This window comes from Dromiciops gliroides, chromosome 3, assembly GCF_019393635.1.
Source record: "Dromiciops gliroides isolate mDroGli1 chromosome 3, mDroGli1.pri, whole genome shotgun sequence".
Classification (NCBI taxonomy): Eukaryota; Metazoa; Chordata; class Mammalia; order Microbiotheria; family Microbiotheriidae; genus Dromiciops; species Dromiciops gliroides.
This window is the reverse complement of record NC_057863.1, coordinates 628,718,603-628,738,101: the sequence shown is the minus strand read 5'-3', so window position 1 is coordinate 628,738,101 and position 19,499 is coordinate 628,718,603. Positions and strand designations below refer to the sequence as shown.

At 41.0% G+C, this 19,499-nt stretch overlaps 1 protein-coding gene across 13 annotated transcripts in view; it reads left to right on the top strand.

Annotated features, from left to right (window-relative positions):
• The window catches only part of CAMTA1 (calmodulin binding transcription activator 1), a 1,311,517-nt gene that overhangs the window by 543,280 nt on the left and 748,738 nt on the right, over positions 1 to 19,499 (top strand). For all 13 annotated transcript variants that reach the window (XM_043992683.1, XM_043992682.1, XM_043992681.1 and 10 more), the window contains one exon: positions 17,440 to 17,575. In XM_043992683.1, the coding sequence (XP_043848618.1) occupies positions 17,440 to 17,575 (136 nt within the window). The remainder of the gene's footprint in view (positions 1 to 17,439; positions 17,576 to 19,499) is intronic.

The window sequence follows — 19,499 nt, the reverse complement described above, 5'->3', positions numbered from 1 at the left end:
GTGATATTTATGGGAAACACCTTGTTGGAGCCGAGCCATTAAAAAAGCTTTTTGCTCTAACAAAGCAAGAATATTTTTTCTTCTCCCTGAGAGGTAGCACCCAGCACCTGCTAGGTGCCAGGTGAGGGGATGGAATCTTTCATGATGGGCCCTTCCACTGTAGAGACTTCAATTTTCTCTCAGAACTCAGCTCCTTGGTGGTCTCTAGTTTCTTTAACAAAGTCACAGAATTTTAGAGTTAGAAGGTCCCTCAGAACCTAGGCCAATGGAGTCAAATTATAGCATGAGTATCAGCTTGTTCAAAAGGCCTTTGCTGATGCCACCCTCAGGAAACTCTCCCCTCCACCCCCTCTGTCTGTCTGTCTGTCTGAGTCTTTGTCTTTGTCATTGTCTCTCTGTCTCTATCTCTGTCTCTCTCCTCTGTTTGCCTGTCTCTTATTTTCTCTTTCTCTTTTCCCTCTCCCTATCCCCCCTCTCTCTTTCCTTCATCTCCCTATCTCTGTCTCTCATATTTGAGCTTATTTCTATTTGTGTTGTGTCCAATACAATATCATTGCCATGAGTACAGGGATGACTTCATTTTTGTCTCAGTATCTCCAGGGCTCAGCAGTTCCTTTCATGTGGGGGTTTAAAACATTTTTGTTGAATTGATTTGACTTGGTGATCTCCAGGTGGGGGTGTATAGAAGACACTGCATCTACCTTAAAATGAATTCATCTTGTCACATCAACTAGGAACACACCTTTTTGAGGTGATGGGGTAAAATATCTTGGGGCTACCACTTCTACATTCTGGTCACCATCAGGGATAGCCAAAGAAACGGGTAGCCTACTCTCTCAATTCCCATTTCTGTGCCTCTTCTCTTCACTCCCCCATTCCTTTATTCCACCAAATCAAAACTCCCATTCCCTAATACTAAGTTGCTTCCAGCCAGCTGTCACAAGGAAAGTGATCTGATAAACCAATTCACAGGAAGGTGTTAAGTGCAGATAATGGCAAAAGGTGTTATTTCCCCAGGGGTATTAGCATTTGAAGAGACGGCTGCCTAGAAATGACATTAATTCCTGAACTGACATGGATCTTGAATGTTGAATTTTCTGACATGGCAGCTGGTTGAGGGATCTATTTTTGGAGAGGGAGGACAACAAAGCCCACCTCCAAGGACAACCCCGACAGGTTACCACTTATTTCACCTACATCTGAGTTTCACAACCAGAAACTCCAAGAAACCGAGTGGGAGAAAACTGTATTTTTTTCAATGAAAAAAGATGAAAACCAACATTAATTCTCCATGTGTTTGTACCAATGTGAAAGATAATCAATTGAGCAGGGCACTCCTTCTTGGTGTCTTTGGAACTGGAAAGTAGAGACCAGATAAATGATCGGATGGTGGTAAAATGAGAAGGGGCCACAGATGTGGATGAAATCACACAATTTCAGAGTGCTGTCCTCAGCATCCTGGTTCAATGTGTGGTTAAGAAAGGATTCTCTGCACGTTGCACCTTAGGAATGATCATCCAGCCTTTGCTCAAAGAGGAAACTCATTACTTCCAGGGCAACCTATTCTTTGAATCTTGGATCCCAGATATAGAACCGAGGCACCTCAAAGGCCATCTAGTCTACTCTCTAATTTTGTGAATGAGGAAACTGAGTCTTACAGAGTGACTTCTAGCATTATAGAACTAACCCTAGAAGGGACCTTCCAGTCCATATGGTCTACCCTCTAATTTTACAGATGAAGAAACTGAGGTCCAGGGAAATGAAGTGATTTGTCCCAAGTCACACAGATAAGGAAGCATCAGGAATAGAATTTGAACCCAGATCCTATGTTTCCAGTGTTTTTTATACTGGACCAGGGCAGCTAGGTGGCACAGTGGATAAAGCACTGGCCCTGGAGTCAAGAGTACCCGAGTTCAAATCTCACCTCAGACACTAACTGTGTTACCTGGGCAAGTCACTTAACCCCAATTGCCTTAAACATCTGGGTCATCTCCAGTTGTCATGATGTATATCTTGCCACTGGACTCATAGCTCTGGAGAAGAGAGTGAGGTCGGTGACCTTGCACAGCCCTTCCTCACTTAAATCCAATTCACTGCAAGCCATGACATCAACCCAATGTCATGGTCCTCTTTGAGAATGAAGGACAGGGGGCAGCTAGGTGGTGCAGTGGATAAAGCACCAGCCCTGGATTCAGGAGGACCTGAGTTCAAATCTGGCCTCAGACACTTGACACTTACTAGCTGTGTGACCCTGGGCAAGTCACTTAACCCTCATTGCCCCACACCAAAAAAAAAGAAAGAAAAGGAAAACAAAGAGAATGAAGGACAAACAATAATGATACTGGACCAGAAGTTCTCTTTTTGGAGTTGGAAGAAACCTCAAAGGTCACCCAGTCCAGCTCATGCTCGAATAATAATCTTCTCCATCAAATCATCAGTAAGTGCCCTCCAGCCTTCCTTAAAGACCTCCAATGAAGGGGAATGCCAAGGCATCCCATTCCACTTTAAAACTTCTCTAATTCACAGAACCACAGGAGCTGAGTTGGAAAAGATTTCCCAGGCTATTGGGTCCAATCACAACTCAGGCGAGATTTCCCTTTACAACACACTTGACAGGTGATCATCCAGCCTCTGTTTTAGGATCTTCCAAGGAGGGAGAACCCACAACTTTCTTTGGCAGCTTATGTTTGAACAGCTTTTCATGTTAGGTAATTTTCCCTTCCATCAAGGAAAAAAAAAGTACTGAGTCTCCTAATTGTCACAAGGACTATTTGCTATTTTCCCCCTCATTTTTAAAAAAGAGGACCGGCAATGGGTTTTATTCAGAAAAATGAAAACATTGTCATTATCCTGTTAATGAACCCACAGCCACTGTCTCTGAGGAGCTCCAGGCTTCTTGTATGAGGGTATTTGTAGAACAAACACATAAAACAGCAAGAGAGCTGGCAACACACTAAATGGCTTACAGATTATTGGGGTCTTTAGACTCACCGATCAATGCAGATTTTCCCCCCTAAAAAGCCTATTTTATGATGCTCATTTTCCCTATATTTTAATGAAAAGAAAATGGGGCTAGAATGCCTAAGTTGGAGCTAATCAAATAATGCAAATTGCTGTTACCTTGTTTGTCCTCATTATTTCTGTGGCCTGTGGCTCCAGATGGAATATATAAAAATTATATATAATCAATTGGTTTATAATATACTATATATACCATTTTATGATATATACTATTTTATTACATTGTATACAAAACATTAATATAGATTTTATAATAAATAATATTAAATATAAATCTCAGTTGGTTTTCCTATCTGTCAAATTGCAGTCCAGGCTGGGCTTTGCATCTTGCTCTGATGTATGGTAGGCCATATGTGGGTGACTCTGAAAGGAGTGGGGTTCTTGATGCCTGGTCTCAACTCTCTCCCCACTATTGGTCTCCCCTCCCTCTCAATCTCAAGGACCCTGTAAAAGTCAAGATGGAAATGCCAGGAAGAGAGTTTGTAAACAAATCCTTTAGCAAAGATTTGGGCTTGCAATTGTGCTTTTTCAGGGTTCCTATCAGATCTTCATCAGCTCAGCCTTTCTGTACTCATAAATTTCTTTCTCTAAGCCTCATTTGTGTGTGAGGGAGATAAGCACTGGACACATAACTTTGCCAGATTCCCCTACCCCACCCCAATTTGCTATGAGAGGGAGAAATATGGGAACAAATTATGTCAGGTCCAGATTATACCTCCTTTATATGAAAATGTCTCCCAAATGACTGGCTCTTCCTCTGAGTGCTAAAACTACCTTGAGGCTCTGTTAATTGGGACAATGAAATCAAATTTCTTCAATTCAACAAGTATTTATTAAGCACCCACTCTATACCAGGCACTGTCCTATGGTCTGGGGACAAAAAGGCAAACCAACCAACCAACCAACTGAACAACCAATCAACCAATCAAAAACATTCCAGCTCTTAATGTGGGACAGTGGAAAGAATATTGGATTTTGAATTAGAAGACATAGGTTTCTAATCTCTCGTTTTTGGTATTATTGTGAGGACCAAGTGAGTTATGTTATATAAAATGCTTTTTAAACTGTCAAGTGCTATATAAATGTGAGCTGGTGAATATGGGCATCTTATTCAGGGCAACATAATTTAGAAGTCCCTTAATTTGATCATTCCATTTTGGAGACATTAAAAGTCAACATATAAGGAAAAAGACTAAGGGATAGAGGGTTCTGTGGTGAAGAGGATGCTGGCTTTGGAGTCAAAGAAGCCATCTGAGGTCCCTTCCAGAACTAAATCTATGGCCCTAGTATAAAGGAGGTACTCAGGGGACTCTCTTGATCTACTAGATTGGTGCATCTCCCATGGAGCTGGGGGTGTGCTCTGGCCCCTTGTTTGAGAATAACATCCCTTGTTGAGAAAATGCAGCAGCTCCTGATTGGTCCTGAGTGCTGGGGGTTGTAATGAAGATGATTGGCCACAGGGTCAAGATAAACGAATCTAGCTCTTCCGACAATTTTTGTCCCTTGGACTTGGGTGGCAGGAGGGGAAAGGGTTTGCTTTCCTTCCTACCAGCTCCTGCTCCTATAGCAATGGCTGCCTTTGGTTCCAGTACATGGCGATTCCCCTCTGCAGGCTGATGTGAGGCTGCCTCTGGCCCTCACATTCCTAGCTTCTCTTTCTGCCTTTTCCCCCCAGAAGAGTGCAAATCCTTAATGTGGAATTAGCAGGATACTTCCTCATTTTGCTTCTATAGAATCTTAGCTCTGAGGTCTGAGTTCTTCCTGAATAGCAGGTGCCAAACTCAATCCTCTCCCCAACAACTAGACCTTGGAACTAGACCCTCCAGTAGGTTCCTCTTCTTTTCTTTGAAACCCTCAATCTCTCCCAATAGGCCACATTACCCAAACTGCCCATCTTTGTCAATCCTCAGACTATGTGACCTTTTTCTTGAGAATAGGTCACTCCAGGTTTCATGCCCTTTACAAGCTTTCAATGGGCCACTTAATGTTGGAGGACCCTTGGCAATCTGCAAATAATCTACTCAGAGTATGCATAGGACTGTATTTATTCACCATCTCCTCCCTAGCTGCTCTGCCAAGGACAAGAAATAAAGCATTGTTCCCTTGGATTGGGGACTGTTATCAGGGAAGGCGTGGGGTCAATCATAGGAGAGTGAAAACTGGAAAGCAAGCCATACTCTTTTGCTAATGACTACTTTTACCTGTTTGGAGTGAGTTTGACTGGAAAAGACTCTTAGAAAGTTGGAGTTGCAAGGAACTGGCCACATTTGCTTAGAATCCAGGTCCTCCATTTTCTGTCTTTAGGAGGAAGAGGGCAAAGACAGCCAGAACCCACTGGGGCCATAAATCCTGGGGAATGGTGAGTTTCCAACATAAGCCTTTCATAGCCATTGATCTTAGCTCAACTGGTGGGCGGGAGGTGCCAAGTTCTGAAAAGTGGAGTTCTGTATGGAGACTTTTCACCCGTTTATAGGCCATCCAAATATTGTTGATTTAATCAGGTCAACAGTTGGGGCATCCATCTTTCCTTTAAAGGGAAGCTGCGAGGTAACAAGACCTATGAATCCAAGGGAGCAACAACCGGTCAACTCTAACAGAGTTTATTATGGGGAGGCCAGGGCTCAGGGAAATGGATTCGCAAAAGAACACGCCCTGAGGAGGCCCATGAATCTCTGGAATAGGAGACTGGATATCGATTGTCCACAAGGAATTTTATGTGGTTGTAGAATTTCTGGAAATGATCAGTTAAGTGCTGGGGAATGTTGGTGTTCTGGTTGGGGGGTGGTGTGTGCTGTAAAACAGTCCTATTTGTAGGGACATTGATTTCCTGATGTTGGACCTGGTCATCATGGAGGGAGGGAAAGGACCTTTCCTTATTCTGGCTTCATCTAGTCCTTAATTCAACTTCATTTCATGCCATAAATCCCAATTTCATATTTACAGAAAAACCTCAAGAATGATATGGCCTTCTGGTCTTTGGCTATTATTCTCAAAATAATTGCCCTCTGTGGTGTGGCTGTGAAAGAAAAAAAAGATTTTCTAAAAAACCACTTCAATTTGCAGAACACATTTCATCCCCAAGTGGGGGAGGAATGAATGCCAGATTCTATTTAGGATTCTCAATTATTCAGTGCCTGATTATCCTATTGATGGTGGCTCTAGCCCCCATCATTTCTTCCTCTGCCTTCCCTTCCCACCCCTCCTTCTCCCCCCCTTCCCCCATGTCAGGGTTTATTAGCCCTTCTGTGTCTGTCTCTACCTGTTAATCCAGGAGAGAAACAATAGTATTGGGACTCAAGTTCATTGATTTTGCCTTTTGTTAAGGGGGTTGGCAAGAGGTTAGCTGGGCTGAATAGTGCTAAGGCCCAATGGAATAAAAATTATTCAACATTTATTAAGTGCCTACTGTATGCCAGGAAATATGCTAGAAGCTGGGGATCTAATGACACAAAACAAAAACCAGTCCTTGCCCTCAAGATTCTACTGGGAGCAAGGGTGTATGTGTATGTGTATGTGTATATATGTATATGTTTGTATATGCTATTTACCTCCTCTATACATATATATCCATACCATAGACCATATGTGTATCTGTTGATAGATGGATGGATAGATGGACAGAAAGGCAGATAGATAGATATAGATGATAGATAGATAGATAGATAGATAGATAGATAGATAGATAGATAGATAGATAGATAGATAGATAGATATAGCAGATGATAAGTTGGTAAGTTTAGAAAATAAAATTCAATTAAATTCAGCAAAGATGTACTAAATGCCTCCTATGTGGAAGGTACCACCCTAAGCACTGGGGATATAAAGAAAAAAATAACAAAATTTGTTTCCTGACCTCAAGGAGCTTATATTATTAAATTTCTTTTTTATTAATATCCTTTGTTTTCACATCTCTTTAATTTTCCTTTATTTCTCTTCCTCCCCCCATATGAGTCATCTCTTATAAAAGAGCAAAGAGGCAGCTGAACAAAACTAACTAACAGCTAAGTGACACACTGGATGGCACCCTGGGACAGCAGTCAGGAAGTCCTGAATTTATCTTTATTTTCAGTCATTTCCTAGCTGTGTATCCCTGGACAAGCCAGTTCACCTCTGTTTGCCTCAATTTCCTCAACTGGAAAATGGGGATAATAATAACACCTACCTCTCAGGACTAGTGTAAAGATCAAATGAGATAATATTTGTAAAAGCATTTTGTAAACTTTAAAACACTTTATAAATACCAGCTCTATTACTATCAACCAAATATGATAGTATATACTATAATATGCCCCTGTAGTCCCTCATTTCTGCAGAGAAGAAAGGGAAGTGCATTCTTATATTTTGTCTTCAGAGTGATTAGAATGCTACAGTGTACAGCATTATTAGCACTTCTGTATTGTCTCTACTTGTTAACCCAGGAGAGAAACAACAGTATTGGGACTCAAGCTCATTGGTTTTGCTTTTTTTTTTAGGATTGACATGGGGTCTTATATTGATTTCTTTCCATTTACATTGCTATAGCCATTGGTTACATCATTTTCCTGATTCTACTTATTTTCTTCTGCATCAATTCATATAAATCTTTCCATGCCTCCCTCTGTTCTTCATGGGAATTATCATTTCTTATGACAATATAATATTCCATCACATTTGTATATGCCAATATATTTAGTCATTCCCCAATAGACAAGCATCTACTTAGTTTTCAATTTTTTTTTGCTATTATACAAATATTGCTACTATAAATATATTGGTATATCCAGGGATGTTCTTTCTATCATTGACTTCCTTGGGACATACACCTAGTAGTGACATCTCTGGGTCAAAAAATATGGTGGACATTTTGGTCATTTTCTTGGTATGGTTCCAAAATTGTTGGAACGATTAATAGCAAAGAACCAAAACAAAACAAGAACCCATCTATTCAACTGGAAGGGACATTAGGAATGATCTAGTTTAGTCCCTTTACCTTACAAATGAAGAAATTGAAGCCTAAAGAGATGAAGTGATTTTCTCAAGAATACATAAAATAAGTGACAAATTTGGGGTTCAAATCCAAGTTTTGAGATTCCAATTTCACAGCCTTTCCCCTTATATTAGTAAGGGATTAAGCAGGACCTGGGGTACAAGAAATGATGTTTATACTAGATTTGGTGATAGCCTATGAGCAAGGTCCCATACTAGGTCAAAGAAAATTGAGGACCTGCCCTTAAAAAGCTTACCATCTAATAGGAGACATCCAATTCCCAAACAAATAAATATAAATCCAGTGGAGTATGGTTATTGCACGAGAGAGGAGTAGGATAAAGGAAAAAAGTCTTCTTTATGAATAAGGCCTCACACATTTGGAGTAATCCAAATTTCCTGGTCTCTAGGAGTATTCAGGCAGAGACTAGGTGACACATTGGATAATCAGGCAGGCAGTCTATACACATTCATTAAGCACCTACCATATGCCAGGCACTGGGTTAAGCCCTAGGAATAGAAACAAAGACAAAAGATGGTTCTTACCCTCAAGGAGCTTACAGTCAATTAATTGGGAGGTAGGAGGGAACAAGTATGTATACGCAAGCCATGTACAGGATAAAAAGGAAATAAGAGAGGCAGCTAGGTGGTGCAGTGGATAAGGCATCAGCCCTGGATTCAGGAGGACCTGAGTTCAAATCCAGCCTCAGACACTTGACACGTACTAGCTGTGTGACCCTGGGCAAGTCACTTAACCTCAACTGCCTCACTAAAAAACAAAAAAAAAAAGAAAAAAAGGAAATATGTGAGGAAAGGCATAAGAATTATGAAGGTTTGGGAGAGGTTTCTTATAGAAGATAGTATTTTAGATGGGACTTAAAGGAAGTCAGGGAAACCAGTAGGCAGAGACAAGGAGGGGAGAACTTTCTAGGCATAGGTGACAGCTTGTAATAAAGTGAGGAGGACCTCAAATATTTTTTTTTTCTCAGTTCAAATCTTGCTTCAGACATGTATTATCTGCAAGACCCTGGGAAAGTGGCTTAATTTTTCTGAACCTTAGTTTCCTTTTCTGTGAAATGGGTATAATCATAGGACCTCCCTCCCATGGCTGTTGTGAGGAACAAATGAAATAATATATGCAAAGTTTTTACAAGACTTAAATTTCTCTGTAAATGCTAGCTGTAATGATAAAATGCAGCTAATATTAATATTAACACTCTATCAAGGATGCTGAAAATGGGATTCCTGGACTGGGGAAGAATTACTAGTCAACATACGAGGTCCTTTCCAACTATAAGATTCTATGACTTCGTGAATCTTTTGTTCAATCATTTTCTGGTTGTGTCTGATTCTTTGTGACCCCATTTGGCATTTTCTTGGCAAAGATACTAGAGAAGTTTGTCATTTCCCTATATAGCTTCAGTTTACTAATGAGGAAATTGAGGCAAGCAGTGTTAAGTGACTTGGCCAGGACCACACAGTAAGTAAGCATCTGAGACTGCTCTTCTATGAACCTGGTTAACTCAATTTGGAATTTGCTCACAAGATGGCCATGAGGCAGAGACCAGGAAGAGGTTGAAGGAAGGGAAAAAAAGACTTGTCAGGCTAAGGTAGAGTCTAGTGCAACCTGGCCATCAACTACCATCCCAGACTCATTTTATCATAGTCCTTCTCAAACTTTAACCAGTCTTCCCTTCTTTCTCTTTGTCACACATGACTCAACATCTCCCATCTCCTTGTCTTTGCACTGGCTGTCCCCTGTGCCTGGAATGCTTTCCCTCATCACTCCCATCTCTTACAATTCCAAATTTCCTTCCAAATTCAGCTCAAGCTCCATCGTTTTTGATTTTCCCAAACTTCTAGTACATTACCAAATTAACCAAATTAAATTAATTAATTAATCAATTAAATGAATTAATTAACCCAATTAACACACATTTATTTTGTATATAAATTTCAGAGAAGATACCAATCTGCACTGGTAGAAGAAATGTTCTATTAGGAACTTCCTATACCAATCAGATCCCAAGTCTGGCAAAAAATAAAACAATATTTTGTAAATATGAGTGCATGCCACCCCCCTCCATAGAGTGCAAACTCATTGAAGATAGGTGCTATTTACATTTTTTTAATCTGCAGCTTACTGCCTCTTTTTTTGTGTCTGTGGGGTAAGAATGGTTTAAATTTTAAAAAATACAGTAAAACTTTTAAAATATGTAAAAATAACTCAGGCACATGCAGGCTGTAGTTTTCAACTGGCTGACAGTCAGAGAGACTGACAGAAGAAAAGACAGATTGATAGACTTCTAGATAGATATATTGTATGTGTGTATATACACGCATGCACACACACACATATAGAGAGATGATAGTCGAGATAGATGATAAAGATAGATGATAGATAGATAGATATATAGATATATAGATAGATAGATAGATAGATAGATAGATAGATAGATAGATGGCATAGATAGGTATATTCTCAATCTATAAGGTATAAATGGGTTCCTATCTGGGAGAGAGTTGGTGAAGGAGAGGGAGAGGAAGGGGGGTAGGCAGATAGGGATAGCTAGAGACAGGCAGAGACAGGCAGAGACAGAGATAAATGGATAGATAGGCAGGCAAATAGAGGTAGATAGAGATAGATGATGATGATGATGATGATGATGATAGATAGATAGATAGATAGATAGATAGATAGATAGATAGATAGAGATAGATAGATAGATAGATGATGATGATGATGATGATAGATAGATAGATAGATAGATAGATAGATAGATAGATAGATAGAGATAGATAGAGATAGATAGATAGATAGATAGATAGATAGATAGATAGATAGATAGATAGATAGATGGATGGCATATATGGGTATAATTAAATCTATAAGGTATAAATTGGTTCCTCTCTGAAAGAGAGAGGGAGGGAGGGAGAGGGAGAGGGGAGAGAGAGAGAGAGAGAGAGAGAGAGAGAGAGAGAGAGAGAGAGAGAGAGAGAGAGAGATATGGATGGATGAAGTATTTGTAAGCACTTATTATGTCCTATTATAATATAAACTCCTTGAGGAGAAAGACTGTTTTTGTCTTTGTGTTACCAGTCCTTAGCCCAGTGCTTGCTACATAAGTATGTCCTTGTTGACTTATTGATTTGAACTGCCAGTCACTGTGCTAGGTACTAGGTATATAAGTAAGCAAGACAGTTCCTGCCCTCAAGGAGCTTACATTATTTATGAGATAATTCATAAAGAAGGGGATCTTGAAGGGGTGGTGAAAGGTAAGAACATTACCTGCTGACAAGGAGGAGGAGTAAGAGAGTCAAGTTGTACACGGTAGGCACTTTACTAAATGTTTGTTGATTTATTATTGTTATTATCCTCTGGCCAGACCAGAGGATGACTTTATCCTTTGGTTTGTTCTATTTGGAATAGTCATGGAATCTCTGTCTAGAAGAGTATCCCTTTTTCATCTGTGCTTTAGGCAAAGAAGACCCAGGGGTCCCAGGAAAGCAGCCTATCTGACTGTCTTGTCTGCATCTTATGCCTGGTACATATTAGGTGCTTAATAAATGCATTTAGGGGGCAGCTAGGTGGCGCAATGGATAAAGCACCGGCCCTGGATTCAGGAGTACCTGAGTTCAAATCTGGCCTCAGACACTTGACACTTACTAGCTGTGTGACCCTGGGCAAGTCACTTAACCCCCATAGCCCCGAAAAACAAAAACAAAAACAAAACATAAATGCATTTAGACTAGACTTGTCCTCTGTAACTTCTGTTTGTAACTTCCTCTTTCATTTTCTCATTTTGTAAAGATGAATCCATTGCCTTTCAGGCAGTGATGAAACATTAAATGTCTACACACAGCCATCCCTCTGGGGTCAGCCATTTAATTCTCCCTGTCCTTGTAACCCTAGCTTTGTTTCAACTTTGGAAGGATATTATTGGCAGAGCAAGCCATTCTCTCTCCCTTTGCCTCTTGGTGGTGATTTGATTGTCCTACAAGGCAGATGAGTTTCTTTTGCTTTATCCTGTACCACCAAGCTGTGGGAAGGACCTTCTGCGGACATATCGTGAACCAGAGAAGAGAGAAGTTCTAATAAAATCAGAGTGTTGGATTAAATATTATTAGATCACTCATTACTGCCATTTAAGCCATTTAAAATGATGATTGCCTTTATTACAGCTGCTTAAGCTTCACTCCTAAGTTCCCTCTGGGGTTGTGTCCTACCAAGGCATTGGGTGATGGGGTCATTCTTGAAACATCATGGAGTAGGTTACCAGAGGGAAAGTATTTTCTAATCATAGACTTTTAGTTTATAGTTCCAGCTGTACTTCAGCATTTCACTTTATATCCATGGTGAGATCATGTCACTTAATGATATCAAGAGGCTTGTCTGAAGGTCTATCCCTTAAGGCAATGATTTATTTATTCTATTTTGGAGGTTTCACCCTGAAACATTTTTGCAAAAGTGCCATTGTTCTTCTGTGATGTCATGCAATGCATAGTCACCAAACATAGTCATATCCAAAGACCTGAAGTTGGAGATCTCCTAAAGGATAATGGAGAGGTGCATTATGGGTATGAACAGCCGGTAACACCATTGAAGAGCTCTCTAGTTACAAATGGGTACCCCTCGAAAGAAGTGTAAAGAAGGTCTGTATGACCAGGAAAGAAAAATGGGCCAGACAAAACAGCAAGGGGATGGACAGATTAGCATTGTTCTATTGTTTTTGGTGTGATAACAAGAGAAGTTGAGAATATTGGAGGAACTGCCTATGGTGCATTTCAGGGAGGATATGGATGAGTCACAAAGGGATCTCTGGAAGGGGTACCTGCTTTGATGAGATTTTGTTATTGTTATCAAGTTGTTTTTCAGTCATTCCTAACTCTTTGTGATCCCATTTGGGGTTTTCTTGACAAATATACTGGAGTGGTTTACCATTTCCTTCTCCCGCTCATTTTACAGATGAGGAAACTGAGGCAAACAGGGTTAAGTGACTTGCCAAGCTAGTAAGTGTCTGAGGCTGGATTTGAACTCAGGTCTTCCTACCTCCAGGCCCAGGGCTCTATCAACTGTACCACTGATTGAAGATAGCCATTATAGCACTAGAGTTTAATCAGTTAACCACAGTAGTATTTACACCTATTATGTGTCAGGCACTTTGTTAAGCATTGGACCTTACAAAGACAAATGCTAAATAGTCCCTGTCCTTAAGGAGATTCCATGCTAGAAGAGTAGACATCTCTCTGTTTCTCTGTCTCTGTCTCTCTCCCACTCCTCTTTCCATCCTTCTCTCTCCCCCACCTCTGTCTCTTTCTCTCTAGATATAGATTATAGATATATGCATGTATACTTATAGAATATGTGTATACAGCTAGATAGCTAGACAGTAGGAAGTACCGCCTTCTAATTCAAATGAAATCATTGATGACCCTTATAACTGCTAATGCCCTCCCTTCCTGATGCCTTTGCACCTGATTTGTATTTATATTCGTTCTGCATATACACATGCGGATGGATATTCATTGTCTCTTTCATTAGAACGTAAGCTTTTTAAGGGTAGAGATGGTTTCATTCTTTGTGTTTGTATCCCTAGTGCCTAACCATGCCTGGCACATAGTAGGTGATTGGTTGATGGGGTTTTGGAAAAGGGAAACATAAATCATGTCTTAATTTGTTAGAACCCAGATACAAAGTGACCCTTCTTTCTAGTGACTGGTTTCTTCAGGGTGGTACCATAATAATTGGTACTTGGTCCTCTCCAAGATCTCTGCATTATCTGGTTCTGCTCTCCTCAGACCACCATATCTTGGGAGATTTCTTATGGGAACACCTCTAGGCAATACAGGGACATTCTACTCTGGCCAGACATCTATTCTCTTTATATCTAAATGGGATGGATCATAGGCAGTAGACTTCCCAATGAATGAGCTGGGTTGAAAGGTTCTTTTGTCTCCATAAACGTCAGTTTGTGCTTCATAGGGTGAACAGGAGACACGGCACACTATGAGGAGGGGAAAAAAGGTAGGCTTTCTATATATCCCCTCCCCAGTTTGCAAGCCTCCAAGGTCCCAGAGAACAAGCATGGATTTAAAAAATATCAGCCTCCTTGAAGCAAGAGATGAGTGATGTCAGATGACAGAGTTGTGACAGGTGTTCACAGTTGGGTCCCGATTGTTTTTGTCGGTACTCGACTTAGGGGAGGGAGTGCACAAAAGGAGGTGCCATCCTGCAGTGACACAAGCCAATTGCAGGTTGATCAGAGAACAATGAAGTGTTGGGAGTCATTGTAGAGAGACTGTCACTCCCAATGGAATCACTGTTTAGTCTTCCTAGCACTGCTGGTTGACACAATTGAGGAGGGAGGGAGCTGTGATTAGCTGCCGTATCACTGGCTTATTTTTTCCTTACTGAAAATGGAAGATGAAGGCATTAATTAAAGGAAGTGCTTATTTCCTTACTTCTGGGATGGTCCATAGTTAAGAGATGAAGGTTAAGAAAAAAAAGAAAAAGAGACCGAGTTTCTCTGTTCCCAGTCCTTTTGAGGGTGACCTGCCTCCCTCCCCTATCTCCAGGGAAACCAGAGGCAACATGATATAATGGAAAGAGTACTGGATTTGGACTCATAGCACCAGCATCCAAATCCTGGCTCTGTTACTTACTATCCGTGTGACTTTAATTTCCCTGGTCCATGTATTGTGTCAATCCAAGCTAGAACCTGAACCTACCAGTGGTCATTCTCTATAATGTAGAAATTTCCCTTGCCACCAATCACTTTCACTTGATGGACTCGGAACCTTTCCAACTCACAAGGTCACCTTTAAATCAGGTCATATCCATCTTGAGAATGATGTGTTGTCACTATTCTGGAAAGGAAACACAAATTGAAAAAATAAATGCATTCAGGGACCCAATATCAGGCTCACCTGGACAAGTCATGAGCCATAGCTATCATGTGCTCATGGACACTTGGTGGCCAGAGTAGGAGATAGGGTCATCATGATGTCACCTGGAGGGTTGAAGGAACAAAAAGGTGGAGCATTTGTTTACTTTTAAATAGATGAAACACTCTGCCCCCCATGCTGCATTTAGAAAACCAGAGGAGGACCAAAGGACCATCCAGGGCTCACCACTTCATGCCAAAGTGCAGAGTCATCCTCATATGGTTGGCCAGAAGCCTTAGTTTTGAACATTCCCTGTTCCAGTCCCAAAGTATTGCTTTCACTTCCAGGTGCCATATTTCAGGCAGGCAGTCAATCAATCAGCCAGCAATCATTTATTAAGCATCTACTATATGCCCAGAATTATGGTAGGCACCAGGTATACAGATATAAACCGATATACGCTGCCCTAGTTGGGTCACACCTGGAGTCTTGAGTTAGGTTCTGAGGGGCACTGTTTAAGAAGGACATTGCTAAGTTGGGGAGTTACCAGAGGAGGAACGCCAGGTTGGTGATGGGCCTCAAGGTCATGTCGTGTGAGCATCCATGGAAAAAGCTGAAGGTTTTTAACAGGATGAAGAAAAAGGGTTGGGGGAAGGAGACATGATAACTTCTCTTTGGGTGGTTGAAACCTTATTCTTCTTGGCTCTAGGGGGCAGAACCGGGGGCAATGGGTAGATCATATTTAGGCTTCAGAAAAACATTAACAAACATGTCATTACCAATGGAGTTATCCAAAAGCAAAATGAACCACCCTATGAGGTGTAATGGTTCCCACCCTCATTGATCATCTTTAAACAAAGGCCAGACAGAGACCACTTGTTAGGGATGATGGAGGGAAGTCTTAGTCAGATACAGGTTTGACTAATAATCACAACTAGTATTTTTATTAGTGCTCTCAAGTTTTCAAAACAATTTGCATGAAGGATGCTATTTGAGTCTCACAACAGCCTTGGGAGGTAGGTGCCATTGCTCATGCCCATTTTCCAGATGATGAAGCTAAGGCTGAAAGAGGTTGTCACTCAGCCTAGGCCAAACAGATTGTAAGCAGGATTTGAATTGAGGTCTTCTCAGCTCCAAGCCTAGGGCTTTATCCACTGTACCACCTAGCTGCCTATGGTAATTTACGTCATTTGAGGTCCTTTCCAGCTCTGACATTCTGTAATTCTATAATCTACTTATACAGAGTGAAATCATGGAAGGTATATGGAAATCAGCAGACCAGGTTAGACACTCTTTCCTTTCTGATCCTCTCTCCTCCCAACCCCACTTTATTTTCCCCTCCCCACCCCCAATTATCTTTTACTTACTTGCTTTGGTTATCCAACCTCAAGCCTCAGCTCAGCTGTCACCTGCTAAAACCTGACTGTGGAAATTGTTGATCTCGGCTCCTGTCCCTCATCTAGCCCCATGTTTTATTTCCCTCCATTCTCGCTGTTCCGGAGCCAAATTACTGTGACTAATGTCGAACTGTAAATTTTTGTAACCATCTACAGTAGCGCTGTCTTTGGGTGATGCATGGTCTCTTTTTAGTAAATCCAGGGATTTTTTTTTTGTTTTAAAAAATGCAAAGAAAGGAACCTAGAACCAAAGTCTTGCTCTTGACCAGGGCCACCAGGCAAATGCTTCTCCTGAAATATGGGGTTGTAGAGGCCAGATGCTAATGATGGTCCTGGATAGCCATATTTACCCCCAATTTATATATATACACCAGACTTCTGACAGTTAAAGCCTAAATGGGCAAGAATCAGGCACTTTTTTTTTTTTTTAGTGAGGCAATTGGGGTTAAGTGACTTGTCCAGGGTCACACAGCTAGTAAGTGTTAAGTGTCTGAGGCCGGATTTGAACTCAGGTACTCCTGACTCCAAGGCCAGTGCTCTATCCACTGTGCCATCTAGCTGCCCCAGAATCAGGCACTTTTAACTTGCTGGGAAGAAGGGTGGGAGATGCTGTTTCTTATCTAGCGGTAATCTAAACGCACACAATGAATCAGGGGGTGTTTGTGCCAGCTGACCACCTTGCCTGCCGGCCTTCCCTTAACGCCGTCATCTGGCTTCAGCGTTCAATTTATTTATTTCCTAATACGGGTTGATGGATTAAAAGATGTGTAGAAAATCCTTCTCTGGGAGATAAGATATTACCACCTGCCAAAAATACCCCTAGCCTCTTTCTCTTTCTTTCTCTGTTTTGCTTACTTTTCAGCCCATAGCTCAGACCCAGGCTCATATATCTTGATTAGATAGTGGATATTACTAAGAGGATGTTTCTTAAGCCCATCATTGACACATTTAATTCATTAGGTACCAAATCCACGAGCAAATTTTTTTTTTGCCAGCCATAAAACATGGTTAATCCAGGGAACTACAATAAAAGGTGAAAAATTATGTCCCAGCAAATGTAGAATATTGCTTTTCTGTAGAGACTTTTACTGGGCTACAATATCTTTCTTCGTAAATTTCCTCCCCTCCCCTGCCAGCATCTCTCACTAAATTAACTGTTTGTTGTTTCCAGACCACAGAATGGCTCCATGATCCTTTACAACAGGAAGAAGGTGAAATATAGGAAAGATGGCTACTGCTGGAAGAAGAGGAAAGATGGGAAAACCACCAGAGAGGACCACATGAAACTCAAGGTCCAGGGGGTGGAGGTAAGGACCCCGTTGTCTTCCTTTATTCTGCAAATGAAATTTCCTTGCCTAAAGTTGACAAAGGGATTTCTTTGAAGGAATTCCATGTCAGTTACCTCTGGTGAAAAAAAGATTCTGGGTTTTCTGTGTTCCGAGGTTTTATTTCTTTTTTTTTCTTCCTCTCTTGAATTCTCCTCTTACATTTCGGTGAAACTTGATTTTATTCAAACCACGCCTGAGAATCGCAGGGTTTCTGGTTGGGGATTTGCAAGGTTATGGCAGAATTATTTATTGAATTTATCATACAATAGCCTCTGGGTACGTTTACAATTTTAAAATGTCAGAGAGGAGATGGTGTGCTAACAACCTGCCTTCTCTAAGAGAACCAGCATTGGGCAGCTAGGTCTCTCAAGGATAGACTTGCTTTAAACATCTTGTCTTTGATAGCATTGGTTAGAGGTTTTTTGTTTGTTTGTTTGTTTTTGCTTATTTTGAATTTCATTTTTCCAAATTACATGTAAAAACAAATTTTGACATCAATTAAAAAAAAACCTTTGTGTTTGGTTAGAGTTTTGATTACATGTCAGGTTGCTGTAGATAATGAGGCAGTGTGGTATTGTGTATATGTGGCTGGCTTTGAAGTTGGGAAGGTCTGGGTTCAGGTTCTGTTTCTGACACATATAGATTATGGACCTTGGTCAAGTAATTTAAGTTATCAAGGTGAAATCTGTAATTTAAGTTATTCCATAAGTAATTTATCCTGTCAGTGTTAGAGAGTGGTCCTAGACAACTCTCTAAGACTGTAGGTTGCAGACTGGTGGCCAATCTACATTGGTAATGGGAGATTCTGTATAGGAAGATCCCTACATCAATGAAATCATAGGTAAGGGTCCATGATTCCCTTGGCTCCCTAGTACAACACGGCTTAGTGGGCAGTGGGGAGTGGTATATTTGGTACCTGAACTTTTTCCATAGCTTCTCTTTTTGACACAGAAAGAATTCTTAGGCTAGAGAGTTGTTAGGAATGTAGACTTATCTCTTGGTATGTGTTCATTCATTCAAGATCATATATTCAGGATTTGGGCATAGACACCCACTGATTATTTAATGAGCATTTGGTAAGCATCTGTTGGCTGCCCAGGCATTGTACAGAGGCAAAAATGAAACCTGTCCTCAAACAGCTTACAGCCCATGGCCTTGAATGGTTTCTCACCCTTCTTAGAGACAAAGGGCTAGGCTAGAATAATTTCCCTCCCTTGGCATCCCTGGGTGGCAGGATTGATGGTCTGGGCCTCTAAGCCCACTTGAGTCCAATGGATTGTCCTCATCTGCTGCGGCTTTCCCACGATGCACTCTGTCACAACGGCTCCTTTAACATTCATCATGAGGCTTTATGGTTGTTAAAAATAGCATCCAATGATTCTTATTAGATCACCCCCTAGAGAAGAACTTTTGTTTTATGAGCTTTTTTTTTTTACACCTAATAACAATCTTTATGATGATGAACAAAGAAAAGGAGAAATTCCCGCTTCCCTTCTTTCTCCTCTGCTCTGCATTCTCACAGCATGATTTAATTGACTGCATGGGACATTAAAATGCAGATTACTCCATGACACAGTGATTCGGAGCCCACCTCCAGAATGGTGGCCAATGATTGTGCAGTAAGCTTAGGAGGCTTCTCAATATTGAGAGAAGTGAGGGCACTGATCGACATTGTTATAGTAAGTGTAGGGTAGAGCCGGGGTCTGTTTTCCCAAAGGTACCGCTTTCTTCATGCAACCTGAGTTGATCCCACTAGGAATGTGTGGGGACACAGGTGAACAATGGAATTATATATCCAAATGTGTTAGCGTGGGCAGATCCCTCCAGGGCAGGCCAGAACACAGTTAGGTAATAGAGAAAGGCCCAGGCTTGGCTCAGGCAATGAGGAAGGTGGCTGGTTCCG